Source organism: Uloborus diversus, chromosome 1 (assembly GCF_026930045.1).
Source record: "Uloborus diversus isolate 005 chromosome 1, Udiv.v.3.1, whole genome shotgun sequence".
Classification (NCBI taxonomy): domain Eukaryota; kingdom Metazoa; phylum Arthropoda; class Arachnida; order Araneae; family Uloboridae; genus Uloborus; species Uloborus diversus.
In genome coordinates, this window is record NC_072731.1 from 200,047,814 (window position 1) to 200,068,636 (window position 20,823).

At 34.9% G+C, this 20,823-nt stretch overlaps 1 protein-coding gene across 1 annotated transcript in view; it reads right to left on the bottom strand.

The window, feature by feature from the left end:
* The window catches only part of LOC129234117 (guanine nucleotide-binding protein subunit beta-2-like), a 44,423-nt gene extending 25,442 nt beyond the window's left edge, over window positions 1-18,981 (bottom strand). Inside the window, exon 1 of the mRNA XM_054868008.1 lies at window positions 18,895-18,981. Within this exon, the coding sequence (XP_054723983.1) occupies window positions 18,895-18,900 (6 nt within the window). The 5' untranslated portion in view covers window positions 18,901-18,981. The remainder of the gene's footprint in view (window positions 1-18,894) is intronic.
* Between the last annotated feature and the right edge of the window lie 1,842 nt (window positions 18,982-20,823).

The window sequence follows — 20,823 nt, forward strand, 5'->3', positions numbered from 1 at the left end:
TGTCCCAACCATTTTTGCTGCTGCTGCCATCTGTTAAAAGAAAGTAGAAAGTAACTTTTAATGTCTAAACACATTCTCCGTTCGATCATAAGTTTCTATTTGAAAATTAAATGATAACAGATACGAAATCAATAAATCACCACCAGATGGAGTAAATTATAGTTTTTAGACTAGCTTTCTTGATTACCAATATCGAATTTAGGTCCAAAATAAAAATTATATTTAGTACTTAAAAAACAAAATTCCAGTTAAGTAATTTTATTTGTAATTTTCATTTTTTTTTCTGCTTCAATTGATTGTTTCTGTCTCATAGTGATTCCTCACTCTCTTCGGTATTGCATGTCTTGTGTCAAATGCGCTGGATACTGTTGTGTTGTGTACTGCTTAAGGCTTTCAGAATCGGACATTTTAAACACTTAATTAAAAAATAACTGTTGGGGAAATGAAAGTTTTTTCTGGGTCCATGTTATTTTTTTTTACTCATTCTATCAATTTCAGTGACTAGAAGTAGTACTTTTGACTGAAGGAAACAACCCCATTCCTTAAAAGTATTTTAATATCTGTCGTCATTGTTTGGAAGGGAAATTTTGCACGATGTTTTTTGAGCAATCACGATTGCTTATTGCTTTCATTTCACCGTCCTTGATGTTGTGGTTCCTTTTTCAGTATGGACCAGGGACACCAGCACCACCGCACACCGGCCTCTGCAGTCGCGGCTCCGAGCACTGCCTCCTGGAATCCGTTTCTCCTGGTCGATGGCGTCCATATCCTACACATACACACGCTCATACACACAAGTCTTTACACACATACACACCCATGCTCATACACACAAGTCTTTACACACATACACACCCATGCTCATACACACAAGCCTTTACACACATACACACACGCCTACGTGCATACACACAGGTCTACGCACACACACAAGCCTACACATGCACGCACGCGTGCCTACACATACACACACGCCTGCACACACACTTAACCACCCAGGAGGAGGGGTAGGCTTGGGGGGACAAGAGCTGTTTCTAGAAACAGTAGCCCCCAATGAGTAGAGCCCTGTCGCAACTCGTGATTGCGAAAAACATAATTTGAATTCAAGTTGTCAAAATTCAAATTCTTTTTTTTTCTTTTATTTAAACCTGATTGTCGAACATACGTCACTTGACACAGCTTTTATTTTCAAGGTAGACTGGGCAAAGTCGGGCAATACAGCTAGTCGGAACATAAATGCCCTGATTAAGACGCTTGTTCAGTCTAGAAACGACTGTTTGCGAATGTTGAGTCTTTTTTACATCTTTTTCAATTGTACTTTCAATTATGCTGCGTCATTTTACTTCACAATCATTACTCATCGTTATTTTGTTACTTTATATTACTTTGAACCCTTTCTTTAGTTGCTCTGTCTGTTATTCATTCACTTTCTATGCCTAGTTATACAACGACAAGCAACAGAAAGAATTAAACAGCCCTTTCAAAGCAACCAATTACCAACGGATTAAGCAGCAGAAAATTTCTGCAACAAAAGGTGAGAAAAATAGGTGTTTTCGAGAAATGAATGCGCATATTTAGAAGCAGTTGTACCTTGTTTTCTTTTCACAGTAATTCCGTCGTGTATCCTTTGCTAGTAACAAATTTGACTCTATTCTAAACATTGTTTAACACGAAGCACGCTACGGTTCTTCTATTCAAAATGAAACGAGCTGATGTGTGCATCACATGACTTCCTTTTACTTCAATTTAATGTCATTTCCCCATTATTGGCAAATTCAATGTGATTCAATTGTTTACTCTCTAAATATCACCAACATTAGCCAAATTGAGACCAAATTTAAAATTTAAAAAAATTGCCAAATTTGTCGCCAAGTTGGTGATAAAATTTGGCGATCAAAAGACTGGTGATATATCGCCAAGTGTGCGACAAATTATAACACCACTTGAGTTTACATCGAAATTAACAATGATTTCCCCCAAAAAAGGGGCAAAACACCCCCTTAGGAACATCCGAATGCAACCAAAAGGGAAGGTGCACAACTACACCCCACTAGGAGTCTACGTATTAAATTTCAATTTTCTAGGACGTACCGTTTTTGAGTTATGCGAGATGCATACACACACACACACACACGCACGTACGCACATGCATACGTACATACGGACGTCACGAGAAAATTCGTTGTAATTAACTCGGGGGTCGTCAAAATGGATATTTTGGGTGTCTGTACGTTCCTTGGCATATATCCACGTGTGATCGGATCGAAAAAAAAAAACTCAACATTAATTCGGGGGTGAGAAAAATGGAAATTAAGGCCGATTTTTGAGTGAAAAATTTTTCGCAAATACAATACTTCCTTTTTTGTAAAAGGAAGTAAAAATCGTTTTGACTATCCGTTTGATTTAAGTAATTTTGTTTTCTTAAAAAATGAATAGGATTATCTTTCTTCGAAGGGACACTGCTGGTTTTACTTATAGCATAAATTTGCTTATTTTTTGAAAAATTATTCTAGGTACTCTTTACTCAATTTCATTTTTATAAATATATTTATCTATTGCACATAAAATACTTGTAAAAACAAAACAAAAAAAATAATAATAAACTACTTAATTTCAAGAAATTATTTTACAACAATTCAAAGTGACAATATATTTTAAAACTATCATTTAAAGTCATTATCAAATATTTAATTTACATGCATCACAAAAAATTCCAATAATATCTTAGAATATTATAACAAAAAAAATCGTCGCCAAGTTGGCGAAAAAACTTGGCGACCAAAAGCTTGGCGATACGTCACCAAGTGTTTACCAAATTATAACACCACTTAAGTTTGCATTGATATTAACAATGATTTCCCCCCAAAAAGGTGCAAAAGACCCCCTTAGGAACATCCGAAAGCAACCAAAAGGGGAGGTGCACAACTAGACCCCACTACGAGTCTATGTACCAAATTTCAACTTTCTAGGACATACCATTTTTGAGTTATGCGAGATACATACGCACATACGCACATACGCACATACACACATACGCACATACATACAGACGTCACGAGAAAAGTCGTTGTAATTACCTCGGTGATGGTCAAAATGGATATTTGGCGTGTCTATACATTCTTAGGCACTTTTCCGCATGTGGTCGAATCGAAAAAAAACTCAACATTCATTTGGGGGTGAGCAAAATGGAAATTAAGGGCGATTTTTGAGTGAAAATTTTTTCGCGAATACAATACTTCCTTTTTTGTAAAAGGAAGTAAAAAGGAAGGAAAGAAGAAGAATAATGATTTTTGTTTGAGAAAGACTGAACTAAAGCACTAATTGGATGAATTTATTATCTGATGAATTTGTCCGACTGCGATGTTAACTTCTCTGGCGCAAATGATTTTCTATAAAATAATATTGCAGATTTCGGGCGGGCAAGAATAATACCGCTCCCCGGCGGCAGAAGCAGGGGCGTGCACAGAAATTTCGGGGCCCCTCATAAATGATTTTTTCGGGGCCCCCTCCATATTGTTCACCCCTACGTCCCTGCAATTACGTTATTCCTCATTTTAAAAATCTCGCCCCCCCCCCCCCTTCAGGTTAATTCCCAGGCCAACAAGTGTACCTTCTTCCCTCCCCCCTGTATACGTCCCTACATTTATTTCACCCCTCATTTTAAAATCTTGGGCCCCCTTCAGCAGGGTTGGCAAGTTTCTGCCGAGGCGGTTAAAACCACTGGTAGAAAGCGGTTAAAACCGGCATGGCAAAAACCACTTTCTGCCACATTTGCGGCAGAAACTGAGTAAAATTCACAAAATGACAGAAAATTAATTATTGACATACAACAGAAAATGCATGGAAAAATAATTAATTGTTAACCAAAGTACAATTTAATTACAATATTATCACAATTAAAAATCAAATGTTACATTTCTTGGACCCTGCTGTTGCCTCTTTGAAAAGATGGTTTCAAAAATCTAAATAGTTTCTCGATTTAATATGCACAAATGAGGAACTTTAGAATATTCTTGCAACGGAAGAGCTAGCAGGCAATGCATCAAGGAACAAGCAATGTTCGTGGAACTTTTGTCTATTGTATACGTACATATTTTTTTTTAATTGGCCCACCATGTAGTAGCTGGGGGTAGTGGTAAATATTTGACTGGAAAAATAAATTTCAAGAAATGGGGCAATTTGTTTTGCTAAGCTATGACATTAGGTACACAATCTAGGTTAATATTGGCAAGTAAAATTCTGACACTTTCTTCTTGAAGCACATGATAATTTTAATCACAAGCAATTTAGATGAAGCATATAAGCGAGCAAATTACAATCAGTAATACCTATTTAATTCTGAATGTCACTCCTCTTTCCCGAGCGCCCGTATGATTTTTCATCCTTTCTTAGATTTAAATGCAAATTTTACAAGCATCTGCAATTGATAAGTTCCCTTTCTGAACTAAATTAAGGACACTAGCATTGGATTTTATTTTTTACAATGATGAAATGAAATTAATTTTTTAGTTTACTCAAACAAGTATCATTTGTTAATTACTTATGAGTTATTAAAGATACTTTTAAGTTTTTGCCTGTTTCTGCATGTTATTTTGGTTAACCAGTTTCTGCCGGCAGAAAGCCAACTCTGCCCTTCAGGCTCGGGCCTGGGCCAACAGGAGTCACAAATGTACACGAATTGTCTAACTCATCGATAAGAGCGCACTGAATCTTCCCACACATCATTATCTACTCATCTGCAACAAAACACGGAAACCAGAAAACCTTCAACCCGCATATAATGCCACGAAAATAATAATAGACCGTCGGGAGATTTTTTCGGGAGCAACAGACAAGGCTGTAAAACAAAATTCCATGCTCTGCTGCTTGGCAAGTTGACTGGTTTCGGTTCAGCAAACCGAACATCGCTTAACCCCGATACTTACGAAGATTTCCTTATTCTCTGAAAAAGAAGTGAGATCTTAAGACGGAATCATGGTTTGTTTTGCTCTTTTATGCAAAGGGTGATGCCACCGTTACGAGAGAAACAAAATTGACCTTACGTTTTTATGTACACGAATTATTCAGAACTAAAAGTTAAAAATTTTCTGACCCTTTAGTTGTGTAGTCTTACAGGCAAAATAAATAAATTAATAAATTGAAATTTAGAAAATTCTAATTTTCATTTTGATTGTAAATTTAATTTCTATTTTATTTGTTTAAGTAAAACTACTTTAGTTCTGTAGTTTTTTCAAGCAAAATAAATGAATAAATAAATTGAAATTTAAAAAATTCTAATTTCTATTTTGATTGTAAATCTAATTTCTATTTTATTTGTTTAAGTGAAAGTACTTTAGTTGAGTAGTTTTTTAAGCAAAGTAAATAAATAAACAAATCGAAATTATTCTAATTTCTATTTTAATTAATTAATTATTTATTTATTTTTTTAAATGAAGTTCACCTGTTACGTACAGTACTCACTGTTGGACAACAATTTTGGAGATCTCAATTTTAGAAAAAGATCCTCTGAATCTACTGCTACTTTTTAAAAATATATTTTGCCTTTCCACTAATTATTTTTGAGTGTTAGTTTCCAAATGAAACCAGCAAGGGCCATTCCACAGTAAATCAGACAACTCGCCCTGTGCATTACAGCTCTATAACTTAGTTTCAAAAGAAATAGTGAAAATATGTACAACAAAATCAGTTGAACTTTGACGTATTGAACCCAAATTATGTTTTCCGTAATCACAGATGCGGCAGGTTCTAGAAACAAGAAACTCGTTGAGTTTCTTGTTTCTATAAATGGCCTGGAATGGAAGTAGGGAAGAAATTTGCACCCGTCATACACTGGTGTGCAAAAACTAAGGACGAAGTCGAAAAATTAGCATATCAGCTGAACGAAGAGGCAGAGCGGACAGAAAGACCAATCAGGAGATTAAGTAAGGTGATGTACGGTAGCACATGCGCAGATATGCAGGCAGACGTAATGGGGGAGTGTCTGAGTAGTATAAAACATGTTGTCGGTGTAAGATCAGTATTTCTGGCAAAGAGATTCCACGCCGTATAGCAGTTAAAATCACACCGAGTTGCTGCCTCAGCGAGAAATGGCGGATAATCAATCTGTTAGACGACATCTGGATGCTTTTACCCGAGGTCGAATCATTGGGAAGTTGGAGGAAGGCCGCAGTGTGACAAGTGTGGCTGCAGAGTTCGGAATTGCTCACAGCATCGTTTTACGACTTTGGAGACAATTTCAAACTACAGGAACAGCTATCCGGGGGTTCAGTAGTGGTCTAACACGAGGAACCACACCCGCAGATGACCGGTATATTGTCTTACAAGCCAGAAGAAACAGGCGGCAGACAGCGGGAGAAATCGCTAGACACACGACACAGGCGACTGGACGACCGATATCGCGTTTTACCGTGGCCAGAAGACTGCACGGTGGTGGTCTGTTTGCACGACGCTCTATATGGTGTGTACCTCTAACGTCTGCCCATCGGAGAAGGCGTTCTCTGTGGTGCCGGAAACACCAGAATTGGAGAGACAATGAATGGGGACGAGTACTCTTTACAGATGAGAGCAGATTCAGTCTGAGTAGCGATTCTCATCGCATATTCATCTGGAGAGAGCGGGGAAGCCGCAATCATCCCTCGAACATCATTGAAAGGGACAGGTATGGAGGTCGCGGTGTTCTCGTTTGGGGAGGCATCACGCTTGGTAGTCGTACAGACCTTCACATCTTCGACGTAGGTTCAGTCAACTGGACCCGTTATTGTAACGAGATTCTTCTTCCATATGTGCGTCTTATTAGAGGCGCTATGGGTCCGCAGTTCCTTTTCATGGACGACAATGCACCATGTCATCGCACAGTAGCTGCCGAACAGCTCTTAGAGAGTGAGGATATTGAACGTATATGGATTGGCCGGCACGATCTCCGGATCTCAATCCCATCGAGCATGTATGGGATTTTCTAGGTAGACGCTTGGCAGTTCGTACCTTACCACCAGCAACAATTCGGGAGCTTCAATTGGCGCTGCAAGACGAATGGGCAGCAATGCCTCAACAACTCATTGACACCCTCATTCTCAGCAAGGGCAGACGCTGTGAAACCTACCTAGCAGTCGGGGGAGATCACATCCCCTGCTAAAGACCGGATGTTTCTTGCTGGACACCCATCACAGGGATGTTTCGACCTTCAGTCGCATTGCGCTCCATGCTACTTTTTCAATAAAGCTTCTTTTTATCCCTCTGATTTCTCTTTTAGTAAGTGTTGCTTACATTACACATGTCCTTACGTATTGGGGATCTTACGGTATTAAATGTGTTGATTTGGAAAGCTTTTGTACAAAGTTATATTGAAAAAACCGTCTCGTGCTTAATTTTTGCACACCAGTGTATTATGACTAGTGATTTTCTAGATTAGGTAATAAGGGATATATGCATTAAAAAAGAAATAGTTATTAGGATGCGATAATAAGGGTCTGGTTATTATGGAAAATTTTTCACCTGTATACCCATCATAAAGATTAAATTTACCGTGTATATCTTTATGGTATTTTTATTTCTTATCAATCTTAAATGAAAGGTTTGGAAATTGGGATTTTTTTTTAATATACATGTTCGACTAAATGTTTAAACTAAAAGAACGAAAAAGTAAAAAGTACTGCATGATTTATAGCACAAAAACGATTTAAAGTTGACTGTGTTTTATCTTATTAAATTTCATTGCATTTTGCATTTTTTGACTGGTGTGACATCTAATGAACTAATTTATTGTTCATAATTAAATAATTATGTAATTTAAGTTTAAATGTAATTTTAAAATCCTACTTTGCACGTATGTTTTAGTATGTATACGTTCAAATCCAGAGTTGAGTTTCTGTTGTTTAAAAAGAGCAATTTTTAATCTCTCTTTTATCCGGCGTTTTCGATTAACTGAAGAATGTCTGGTCCCAATGCTTCACTTAATCGAGCTCCTCCAGTACTACTAAAATAAAACACTCTTCGTTCTGGAGTTATGACGTCTTGAGAAAAAAAAATAGCAAGTTCATATAAAAATAGCAAGTTCAAGTAGTTTATAACACTCGGAACTTGCAGAAACATTTTTTTTTTTTTTTGAACGTTTTGCAACACATTTTTAATGAATGGTTTTACAGACCATTTAAGGCTATAAAATCATTTTCCATCGGAGTTAAAAAAGGAGAAGCATAAAAGCTAAATGTCTCACAAAAATATCGTTGTAAATAAAAGCTAAATAATACCCTTATTATCCTAATATAGTTGTGATATAAATTTTAAAATTGAAAGGGGGAAAAAAGTGATCAATAAAAATATATTAAGTAAAAGTTTTGTTCGAGGTGATCAATTTTCAATTTGAACAAAATTTTGTTCGAAAACTTTTTTGTTCTACATATTAGTTTCATACTTCGTTGTTTGTTTTGAGCAATTGTTCGTTCGATTTTGAAAAGTTCAAAACGTGAAAATTTAAGTGGCAGGTAAACTCTATGTGTAAACACATGAATAAAACTATGCGTTCATAAAATTATTTAAAAAATCTGTTTCTCCCCTGAAATCTCTTTTTAAACGAGCTGATGTGTGCCTCACATGACTTCCTTTTACTCCAATTTAATGTAATTTTCCCATTATTGGTAATTTTAATGTGATTCAATAGTTTACTCTCTAAGTATCACCAACAATGGCAAAATTAAAACCAGATTTAAAAAAAATATATATCGCCAAATTTGGTGCCAAGTTGGCAGCAAAACTTGGCGGCCAAAAGACTGGCGATATATCGCCAAGTGTCCGCCAAATTGTAACTCCACTTGAGTTTACATCGAAATTAACAATGATTTCCCCCAAAAAAGGGGCATAAGACCCCCTTAGAAACACCCGAATGCAACCAAAAGGGGAGGTGCACAACTAGACCCCACTAGGAGTCTACCTACCAAATTTCAATTTTCTAGGACATACCGTTCTTGAGTTATACGACATACATACGCACACCCGCACATACGCACATACGTACATACAGACGTCACGAGAAAACTCGTTGTAACTAACTCGAGAATCGTCAAAATGGATATTTCGCGTGTCTATACGTTCTTAAGCACTTATCCACGTGTGGTCGAGTCGAAAAAAAAAAAAAAAAAAAAAAAAAAAACCCTCAACATTCATTCGGGGGTGAGCAAAATGAAAATTAAGGTCGATTTTTGAGTGAAAATTTTTTCGCGAATACAATACTTCCTTTTTTGTAAAAGGAAGTAAAAATCGAGACTGATTTATTAAATTTTAAAACCAGAACCACCGGAAACTTCTACTTTCTTTCAATGTTCTTCATCAACAATTTGTTTACTTATTACACTTTGCACTCCATTCGCTGGTTTTCGCAGATGTTTTTTGTCGATTTATTTGTATGTGTGTGCGTGTTTTCGTTTCATTTTCCTTTCATTTCTAATTTTCTTACCGGTTATATAATCGTTCCTCGTCGTTCTGAATATTCATCTCTTAATTTCTACATGTTTAATTCGATTTTATGTAACTAAGAATGGAAAACAGATTTTCCAAACACGCCCCGGTTCGTCCTTAAAGCAAAATATTGGGATATATAGGTGCATACTTATAAATTCAATTATACGTTTTAATTTATTACGTTTGTATACGCTTATACACATTAAAAATGTGCTTAATTTGATATTTTTTAATTGAAAACGCTTGAGTTTATTGAATATTACCGTCTAACGGTTTGAATGAATGAATTCGCTATTGTTTTCTTGATAAGTCTTCTTTTTAAGCATTTTTATTATACTTGGCATGTCTGTCACCGAAAAACCCGAGGTTTGCTTTTGCTGATATCTCAGCAAATAGACCACTTAGCGACTTCTGGATTTCACTAAATCATATGCTTAATCTTAAGGTACAACTTAACACTGAAAAATTAAAATTCTAAAATAAAATGATTATTTCGGTTGGGATGGAAAACAGCAAATTTTATATAATTTATCCATTAAATGATTAAATATAAAGCAAATTGTTACAAATATTCGTTCTCTTACATCAATTATATTAATAGTTATCTTAATGAAAATTTTGAATGACGGCTTTTCTGGAGCAAGCATGAAAGGCCAATAATCGATAACGGGGATAAGTAAAGAGACATATTAGAATCTTTATCACGAGTAACTTATATGTTTTGAAACATAAATTAGTTTGGGAAGCCTTTAATATTTAAATGGTTTCAATTAAATTATCAAACAAATAAATCCTAGAGAGGATCAAAGATTAGTTTTTAGTGCCAACTGCTTAAAAATTTAGACACGTACATAGGTTTTCTTCCTTTTAGTACGGAGCATTTATATGAAAAAATAAGGTAGTTTCGTGATAGTAACATTATTCTATTTCTGAAATACATTTACACTAAAAAGAATATAATAACAGAATTTTTGAAAAAATACTAAGCACTTTTTATAATGCACTCAAAAGGACAAAATAACTTCTCTAGGTCAGAAAGGACAATTTAAGTATTCCTGTAATTTTCTAAAATTCCAAAAAATGACACCACAAACGAAGAAAAGTGCGGTTCTAGTCATTTCAAACCAAACTTTCATAACAAGAAAAATATGGATGTTTCAAAACTCAAAGTTATGATTAAAAGCTAGAAAATGATAAAAAATTCACTTCTTGACTTGAGCCGCACTTTTCTTTGTTTCTTTGTCACTTTCCTGGAATTTTTTGAAAGTTACAGGAATACTTAAAATTCTTTGACTCAGAAAAGTTTTTTTGTCCTTTTAAGTGCAATTTACGACGTGCGAAGTTTTTTTTTTTTTTTCAATAAAGTTATTTGAAGAAAAGTAAGAAATATATATTTTTTTGACAGAGAGTTATTTTAAATATTAAAAGAGTAAATTCAAAGAAATAATCTAGATTTCAAAACAAAAGAGAAAGAGAAAGATAATAGAACTGATGTACGAAATCGATATTGGCGTTTGGGAAATTAAGCTCGTTTAGTCCCGGATGAACTTTTTATTTATTTTATTAGAAAGATCATAGCAAAACTATATTTTCTCTATGAGGTAATATAGTTTTAACCTTCCTGTTTCCCATAGTTTTAACGTATTTCCACACTTTTTTTTCCTCTCTAAACGATACGGATTGAATACGAATGGTGGTGGAAAGGAAATCGTAGAATAATTATTGAAAATAAGATGAAGTTAAAAAAGATGAAAGAGTTGATAATTCCAAATGGCTATTGTATTTGAAATGCACACAGGAAATGTTGCGTTAGATTAGTGTGATTTTGAAGGAAAATAAAAACACTAACTTGGTACTTTTAAAGAGAAAATGACGTGAGCAAAACCATTATTTGTGAGTGCGTGAATTTAATTTCCACTAGCTTTAGTGCTATTTTGTTGCTATGTTCAAGGATAATTCAAACAAAATACTTACCTATATTTTTATTTTTGCTTTTCTGCAGTTTTATAATTTAATTCTATTTAGGTAAGATATTTTAGAGACAATTGAAAGTCAGAAATACGTACAACGCTTTTTTCCGCTTTGCATTTTAAATCAAAATTTTACATCGCCTTTACTAATAATAAAGCTGAAAGTCTCTTTGTCTGGATGTCTGGATCTCTGTGACGCGCATAGTGCCTAGACCGTTCTGCCGATTTTCATGAAATTTAGCACAAAGTTAGTTTGTAGCATGGGGGTGTGCGCCTCGAAGCGATTTTTCAAAAATTCGATTTTGTTCTTTTTCTATTTCAATTTTAAGAACATTTTTCGGAGCAAAGTTATCATAAGATGGACGAGTAAATTACGAAATTATCATGACGTGGAATATGAGAGCGAATGAACGTAGCCAATTGGCGATAAATTCATCATCCATTATTTGTAAATATACAGGCGAACCAAATGACTTTTTAATTTTCTACTACGAGCGAAACCGTGCGAATACCACTAGTAGAAAATAAAGGGAAAAAAGTGATAAGCATTTTATGACTATTTAACTTGAATGTTTATTTGTTTAGTTTTAAAGGCAAACAAGAATGTCAGACATTCTAATGTTAATAATCAAAATAGTACACATTTATTCTATCTCTGCCATTTTCGATTTTCTTGGAAAGTTTGTTTTTACTTTAGTATTACCTCATTTCTCTTCACTCTTTTCATACATTACACACCTTCAAAAGGAAGTTAATTCCGCTAAAAAACTGTCAAGGAGTATTTGTATTTTCGTATTTTCACAGCTTGGAGGGGGGGGGGAGTAGATCTCTACGTGTTTGTTTCTGCATATTGCCTTAAAACAGTTAAACTTAGCTCTTTCATTATTTGTCCATCCATGTTTTTTACCGAATGGTCTATTTTCTTCTAAACTGCGTATTGCGTGCTAGAATTATTCATTAACCTTGTATCTCACGGTAATTCAATTTTCAATGGGTGCCTTGTTTTTCGTGTCAAGAAAATCTACACGCATGGTTTTTCAGGCAAAACTCGACTCCAAAATAATCTCAGGTGAATTTCATTGCCTTTTAAATCCCGACGAGTGCCCGACGGTTTTAATTTCAGGTTTGTTAAGTAAACAGTCGTTGTTGTAGAATTTTCGGCCTTTATATCTTTATTATAAATGTATGCAATATTAATATTATAAATGTAAAAGTTAGTTTGTTTGTTTTTTTTACGTTATCACGCCTTAAGTACTCAACTGATTGTCATGAAATTTTGCATACATGTTTTCAGGAGCGCAGAATAGAACGTAGGGTACCTTTCGTTTAGAGAAAAAGTATCCCATGTTTATAATTCTAATTTTTAAGAAAATCACAAACTTGCAATTATTTCATCAAAAGAAAAGTCAAATTTGTTCAATTTTTGCAAAAAGCTACACAAGATGTACTTTACTCAAAGTTCGAGGGATAACTAGAACGCTCCCTAATTCGTCGTTTTAAGTTGTTTTCACGTTCTAAAACAAGGTGTATTTTTATTTATTGGCCAAGAATTGCATGAAATGGCTCTTTCTACGCGAAATAATTATCGGATTGCCCCCGTGAAAAACCCGTTCAAAAGGTTTTTTTTTTTAGTTACCAGCATTTTTAGTGAGGGAAAACCAATTTTAAATTGGATATTTGTCGTAATAATTATCTGTTGCCATTTTTTGCTTGAGAATGAACAAATAAAATTCTTGCCTTTGCTTTGTTGCTTTTCACTTCATTGCGCCACCCATTGACAAAATTTAATAAAGCTAAAAATCACATCTTATTTACCATAGGCACTCACAGCAAATGGGACATAATAAATCAAGATGTTCAGGTCACCATCTCCTGTATATGCATTTAATTCTTTCATTTAATGCAGCGAAAATAACTTTACTACATGCCAAAATGTAAACGCCAGGTTATACGTATGAATATGCAATCCCCTAGAAGAGGTACATCATGACAAAAATTTGAAATTTAATTACGCTGAATCTCATTGAGTGGAGCTGATACAGGAAAAAAAACTCTTATCACATTTAGAGCCAGCACGCATAATGTACCAAAACTCAGTTTAAAAATTCCTGGCACCTCGAAAAAAAAAAAAAAAATAGTAATAAAAAAAAATAAATAAAAAATGAATAAATACATAAATAAAAAATCCTGTGTTATTTTTGTCATGGGCGGATTTATGGGGGGTCAGAGGAGGGAAATGCCCCCCAGTTTTGAGAGGACTTTATAAAGTAACAACACATCTTCCAAAAATTAAAAAAAAAATCACTATTTTTTCGTTTTTGAATAGTTCAGAAGAGCATGGGTGGATTTATAGGGGGGGGGGGCAAAGGGGACAATGCCCCCCAGTTTTGGGAGGAGTTCATATAGTAACAACTTATCTTCTAAAATCTTATAACAAAAAAAATATCATGATTTTTTCTTTTTTGAATAGGAAATTAAAGTTAATTTTTTCTTTTAAACTTAAAATAGCCGTTTCTTACAAAGTTTGAACTGTATAATCTACTACTGAATTTCAGAGACTGGAAAGTGCAAATTACTTATTGGTTCTAAAATCCCTGAAAAGAATTCGTGCAGTATAGCCTACAAGGGCTCTTGAGCCAAAAACCCAATCTAACCAACCAAACCTTGAAAATAATTAGACAAGTCTTTGAAACTCCTAAGCAAAGTGTGCTTCAATTTTATTTCTTATCAAGTGTATAAATTGAGAATTGTTCAAATGGGTAGTATGTTACTCTCTTGATACCTATTCTCTAAATCTGTGCACCATTTCTTTTAAAGTATTAACTTGCATCACAAAGCACTTTTTAAGCGTAAAACTTAAAAAAAAAATTATTTGCCTATTATTTCCAATTAACCCTTATAGAACTTCAAAATGCAGAATTTTATATCCATTTTAGATAATTTCCTCCGGGGGAGTAACCCCCGGACCCCCCTAAAACTGGAGATATTCTATATCCCACTTAAAAGGGAGTACTGCGCCACTCTCTTAATACCAGCCCCCTCTCTTTTAAGGTCAATTTAAAAAGGACAGCATGATTACACACAGTAATGAAAACGACACATAAAAAAGTAAAGAATGGCCTTACGCATCACAGAAAACAGACAAAAACATGGGAGGGGGGAGGGCAATTAAAAATGTTGCTTAAAAAAAAAAATCCTGCCCCCCCCTCCCCCAAGGAACTCAGTTCTAAATCAGCCTATGATTTTTGTTATTTTCCGTCTCATTGAGGGAATTTTTATTTGTACATTTTTGCCAATGAATGACTTTTTACTAAATGGCTTCTCAGTCACATGGGGTACCATTTAGTCAGGGTACCCAGCACCAGAACCACGTGCACTTAATATGTTATGTGGTTTGTGCATCACAGCGTGGTACTCTTGCGTTTAGTTTCCACAAAAAACAACATTTGTTAATAACTTAATTGATCAGCATGAAGCAGATCTAAAGAGAAAGGCTGCTATAAGGAAAATTAGTCTGAAAGAACGATGCTTTTAAGCTGATTTCTTGATTTATCCAACCCAATGCTCACGGTAAGTGATGCGTTGGAGAAACTGTTTTGAAAAAATGGTATGTGCCAAGGAGGCACATTTCATGATGCAATAAGGCAATGAAAATAAGAAGCGGGCCACACTTTTCGTTTTGATGTTCAATTTAAATCACGATGGGTTTTAATAAAATTGTCGAAGTTTTTATCTTTTCTTACTATTACCTACTTTGTCTTAACAAGTAAAGATTTTGGTGACATATTTTTAACTAAACTAAATGTTTATGTTATAATCAAGTCACTTTTTATATCATAAATAAATGCATAAATAAATGCAAGGAGAGAGTAGTTTTGTACACTTAGAAATTTTTAAAAGTAGACAAAAGTAAATATTAAATTTTTTTTTACTATTGCTTTTGTTTTGTTCAACTGTATTTATTTCGTTTCTCCAACAGAAAGTGTTCATGAATTCGTAAACGTTTTAGTGCCAGAGTGCCAATGAGAAATATTTTAATATTGAGTCCTGACCAGGGCAGTCATTCCAAGCTCGTCAGCTTGCGAGATCGAGATTTTCGCTCATGTGATCGGTTGTGATGTAGAAATGTCGCCAAGTAGTATTCTAATCTACTCGAACTTAGCTTGCAGCTAGGTTAGATTAGAATACTACTTGGCGACATTTCTACATCACAACCGATCACGTGAGCGAGAATCTCGATCTCGCAAGCTGACGAGCTTGGAAAATGACCGCCCTCAAATTTATGGGAAAGGGGAATTTATTTTTCCTGAAAAGCTGAACCCGAACGGCGTTCCCGCAACAATTCATTCCCGGCATGTATGTATATGGGGTACTAAAATTTTAAAAGTCTTTAATCTCCATGGGTCATTATCCAGCTCGGAACAAACATAATTGAGGGAGTGAGAAAGCAAAGGGGTGTGTATGGGGCAAAATTAAAAATTTGGAGATAACCAGTAAGGTGAATCCCTCCTCTGTCTTGGGGCAAGAGATAGTACTAGTAGCCCTGGTAAGTGCTGCTGTACAGCATGATTTAATAATAAATTCAATGAAAGCCTACCTAGGACGTTATCTTTAAAGACGTTTAACTCAAAACTTGAAAATGTTCATTTACATCCCTTTGCTTCTCACTGCCTCAATTGTTTTAAACAGAGCATATTTGAAATAATAAGCAGCATGATTCTCTAATAATATAAGGTTTCTTTATTTCTTGTCATCTAAGAAAAGTAACTGCATTCAGGAAGTTTTGAGTTAAATGAAATAGATACAATCGTGAAAAATGTAGTGATGTTTTTTCGACATTTTGGAAGTACTACCTACGTGCCTTCTACTGGTTCAACAGATTGTTGATCCTAAACATTTTTCCATCTTCCTGTGATATAAAGATCGCTAACAGAATCTTTGTTCCAGGCAAGCTGAAAGGTTAAAAACCTTTGTCCTACTAACAAAGTGGACATAGAGTAACAACGTTTCCTTTTAACCGGGCAAGCTTCCCACTCACCTACTCGATAAGGACTCCTGAATCATTTAGGAACAATGGCTTTCACTTTTGAATGTGTATCTTCCTATTGTCTGAGTGAAAAGTTTTTTGATGTCCGTCAGAAAGCGTGAAGATTCAAACCCTTTTCTGCATTATCACTGAACAAGCGCCAATTTGGGTCACCTCCTTGTATGCTTTAAGTGAGATCCGCTTTTGACACTGTGAAATCAGTTAGTCTGTGCTTCTTCTTTCCCCCTTCTCCACTTTGTTTTGATAGTAATTTCAATATTGATTTTGTTTTGAAACTGGCTTAATCTCAGGAAGACATTTGTTGAGTCGTCAAGTGTTTTTTAAAAATTATGCAGAACCATTTTGTTTTGTAAATGTTTGCTTATTAAAGTAAGTGCTTATGGAGACAAAAACTAAAAACTTTTAGACTTTAAATCATATTTCTTCATTCTGTTATTATACTTCAGAAGAAATTATGAGAGAAATCCATATGTAATCCTTTGAAAACAAGAAACCATGCTATTACTGGATACATAATTCAGCTGAGAATTTTTTACATCACATTTCAGTTTAATTTGCTCCTATACCATGATAAAATAAAATACCAGCAACATTGCAAATACTTTCCTCATGATTATGATCTTTACTAATAATAATTAATAACTAATAATAAAGCTGAACATCCTCTGTCCGGATCTCTGTCTGTCAGGATCTCTGTGACGCGCACAGCGCCTAGACCGTTCGGCCGATTTTCATGAAATTTGGCACAAAGTTAGTTTGTAGCATGGGGGTGTGCACCTCGAAGCAATTTTTCAAAAATTCGATTTTGTTCTTTTTCTATTTTAATTTTAAGAACATTTTCCGGAGCAAAATTATCATAAGATGTTCAAGTAAATTACGAAATTATCATGACGTGGAATGTGAGAGCGAATGAACATAGCCAATTGGCGAGAAATTCGTCATCCATTATTTGTACACAGGCGAACCGAATGACCTTTTAATTTTCAACTACGGGCAAAGCCGTGCGGGTACCACTAGTTAAAAATAATTTCATTGATGTAATTTTAAACCGTACAAATTGTTCCAAGCAGTTTCAATTCCTCTTATTTCCTCTTACACTGAAGGTGTTTTTATTTTCTGTCTTATTATTCGTTGCCAGCAGTAGATAATAAATCTGGCTTTCTAAACTCGAATCTTACTACTTCATGCTCATGATCATGCATAAAATCGTCTTTTCTTTCGGCAAAGTCAACGACTCCTTTTCAATGAATTTACAATTACAAAAAAGATAGAATAAATAATAAGTCACGGCTTGAGTGACAGTTGCGTGCATTTCAAGAAGCAACGGCCAACCCTTCCCATAACATGCAGAATCATTCGAACAAAGCCGAAACGAGTAAGGAAAATGAAATCTGGATCAGATTTAATGAATGAATCAATAAATAAATATATATATCAGTAGCGTCACTACAGAAGGCGGAAGGGAGGGGTCACCATGGGTGGGGGGTGTCAAACCAAAAAAATATATTTTAGCGGTTTTTGAAAAATATAAATGTTTCAATTCTAAAATAATACCAGATTTTAATTTATGCTTAAACTATCAAACGCTGTAAATTTCATTTTCGATAGCAAGTTAGTCACACGATGCGTTCATAATTTATCTTTCTTTTAATGTATATTAGCTATAACCTAAATTTTCGTTACACCAAATAAATAAAAATGAGTTGGTTCTAAAAATGGTAGGATCTTCATATTGTATGCAACATTAAAAGGTTTGTGCGAGTGTGCGTGTGGAAAGGGGTTAGGGGGTGACACTACAAATTATCACCCAGTTGACACCTGGGTTAGGAGCACCACTATATACGTGTGTGTGTGTGTGTGTGTGTGTGTGCATTATTTTACTATCAGTACTATTTATTAATACCTTATGAAACATTAAAAAAAATAATCATTTTTTTTCCGTCAATAATTTTCAAGAAGAAAGTTTTGTATTTCGCATCCAATGTTCCATCTTAAAAAGTGGACTTAAAAGATTGTAATATAAAAAGGCGGGTGGCTTGTGATTTGAATTACATTGATATTTCTGAAGTTCAATCTTTAAAGGCATTGTAATGAGAATGGAATTGCTTTTTTGATTTCTGAACACTAACAAAAATATTAAAGCAGATCACACGGTAGTAAGCTACCGATAAGTTTCAGAATTGTATGTAAAGACATTAAAAACAAAAGAAAAAGCCTCTATAACAGTGTATTAGCAATAAACCTTGTAAGCCACAAATTTACATCATTACGTGACTTTGAGAGGGAGAAGATTATGGAATAAATAAATTATATAAATTCATTAAGTTGAAATAAAGCAGGAAGTGTTATAGTTGAGAACAAACAGTTTTAGTATGCTTTGCAAACTAATGTTCCAACAGCCAAAGAAGTTTCGAAAATACTCACCTTCATTTTGCTTGTTTCCCTGAGAGCCTGAAGAGACTTTAGGACGAAAAGGCTTCTTGCATGTATCCGTGGATGGAGATAGAAGCCGTAGCAAATGTGAAACCTTGCAACTTACAGACCTGGCGCATACTCAATTATCTAAGATGAGGATTATTTGGTTTACTTTTGCACTGAATTTAATAACATTATTAAAGTACCCGTGTGCATGGATACGGCTCGCGATAAATACAGTGACTTTTAAACTGAATAATTCAGAGGTGATAAACTTCTTTTGCTCCGTGACTGCTCCTTATACTAAGATGAGTTCCGCGGGCTAGACCACATATAAAGCTAACACATATTTGAATATTTTTAGGCAACGATGGGAAAATATCAAAAAGAAAAGAAAATTAAAAACCAAGAACTGATTGGGTCCCTAGAAGAAAGGTATATGTTACAAATTAAGAATTTAATCTTTAATGTGTAATATATGCCCTTCTTCTAGCACAGGAAGGACTAAAAATAAATGAAGGTCAAGTGTAACACATGCCCTTCTGCCATTGTAACATATGCCCTTCTTCTAGAGACTCATTCAATTGTTGTTATCATGCTACAATTCCTTATGCTTATTTTACTGGTGCGTGGTATCTGACCGCTTTTTAGAAACGAATTTTTTTTTTTTTAATTTGACGTCAAATTTGCAACAATAATTTGCTATACAGAATGAAGATGAATGGTTGTTCTGGAAGACTTCAGAAATCTCATTCGGTTTGTAACATTGAGCATATCAACGGGCGGGCCATAGAGGGTTAGCTTTGTGGGCAGTAGATTTTGCATCACTGAGTCAAACCACACATTGAATTGATCTCTTGATTTTTGGAGCTGAATCTTCTTTACTAATAATAAAGCTGAATGTCCCTCTGTCTGTCCGGATCTCTGTGACGCACATAGCGCCTAGACCGTTCGACCGATTTTCATGAAATTTGGCACAAAGTTAGTTTGTACCATGGGGGTGTGCACCTCGAAGCTATTTTTCGAAAATTCGATGTGGTTCTTTTTCCATTCCAATTTTAAGAACAAAAATATCATAAGATGGACGAGTAAATTACGAAATTATCATAACGTGGAACCGTAACAAGGGTACAAGCCAATTGGCGAGAAAATTCACCATACAATATTTGTAAATATACAGGTGAACCAAAAGACCTTTTAATTTTCGATTACTTGCAAAGCCGTGCGGGTACCACTAGTGTTGAATAAAAGCGAAGTAGGGACTAAGGAAAAACCAGTAAATCGGAACACGAGTGTAGTACGTATTTTTAACTTACATAGAAAGTAAAATAGACTGACAAGTGAATGAACAGCTCGTTTTATTTTTTTTACTTATTTATGTTTTTTTTTTTTTTTTTTAAGTTTCAAAATTTTTTCTTAGATAAATTAGCAGTGGTAACTTTCCTCTATACATTCCCAAAAAGAAAACGATTAGAAAATACAGCGCTTGTCCACTGGTAGGGGGAGTTTCTTCGTTGGGTTGTTGCACTTTTTTTCTCCTTTCAACCTCCTGAAAAACCTGAGGCAAAACCGCATAAATACTCCCATTTTTTAAAAAACGCCTACCTTTGAGGCAGTGAGAAGCAAAGCGATGTAAATGGACATTTTCAAGTTTTGAGTAAAATGCGTTTAAAAATAACGTCCTAGGCAGGCTTTCACTGATTTTTTTCCCAAATCATGCTGTACAGCTGCACCTACCAGGGCTAACAGTACTATCTCTTGCTCCAAAGCAGAGGAGAGGTTCTCCTATCATTTGTACTGATTCTCTCTAAATTTTTTATTTTGCCATTTACATCCCTTTGTTTCTCACTGCCTCGTATAGTAACCATATTCTGCACGAAAATATAAAGGTTTTCTTCTCAAAAATACTCTTACTTTGGCACAAAAGAGTTCTTGATG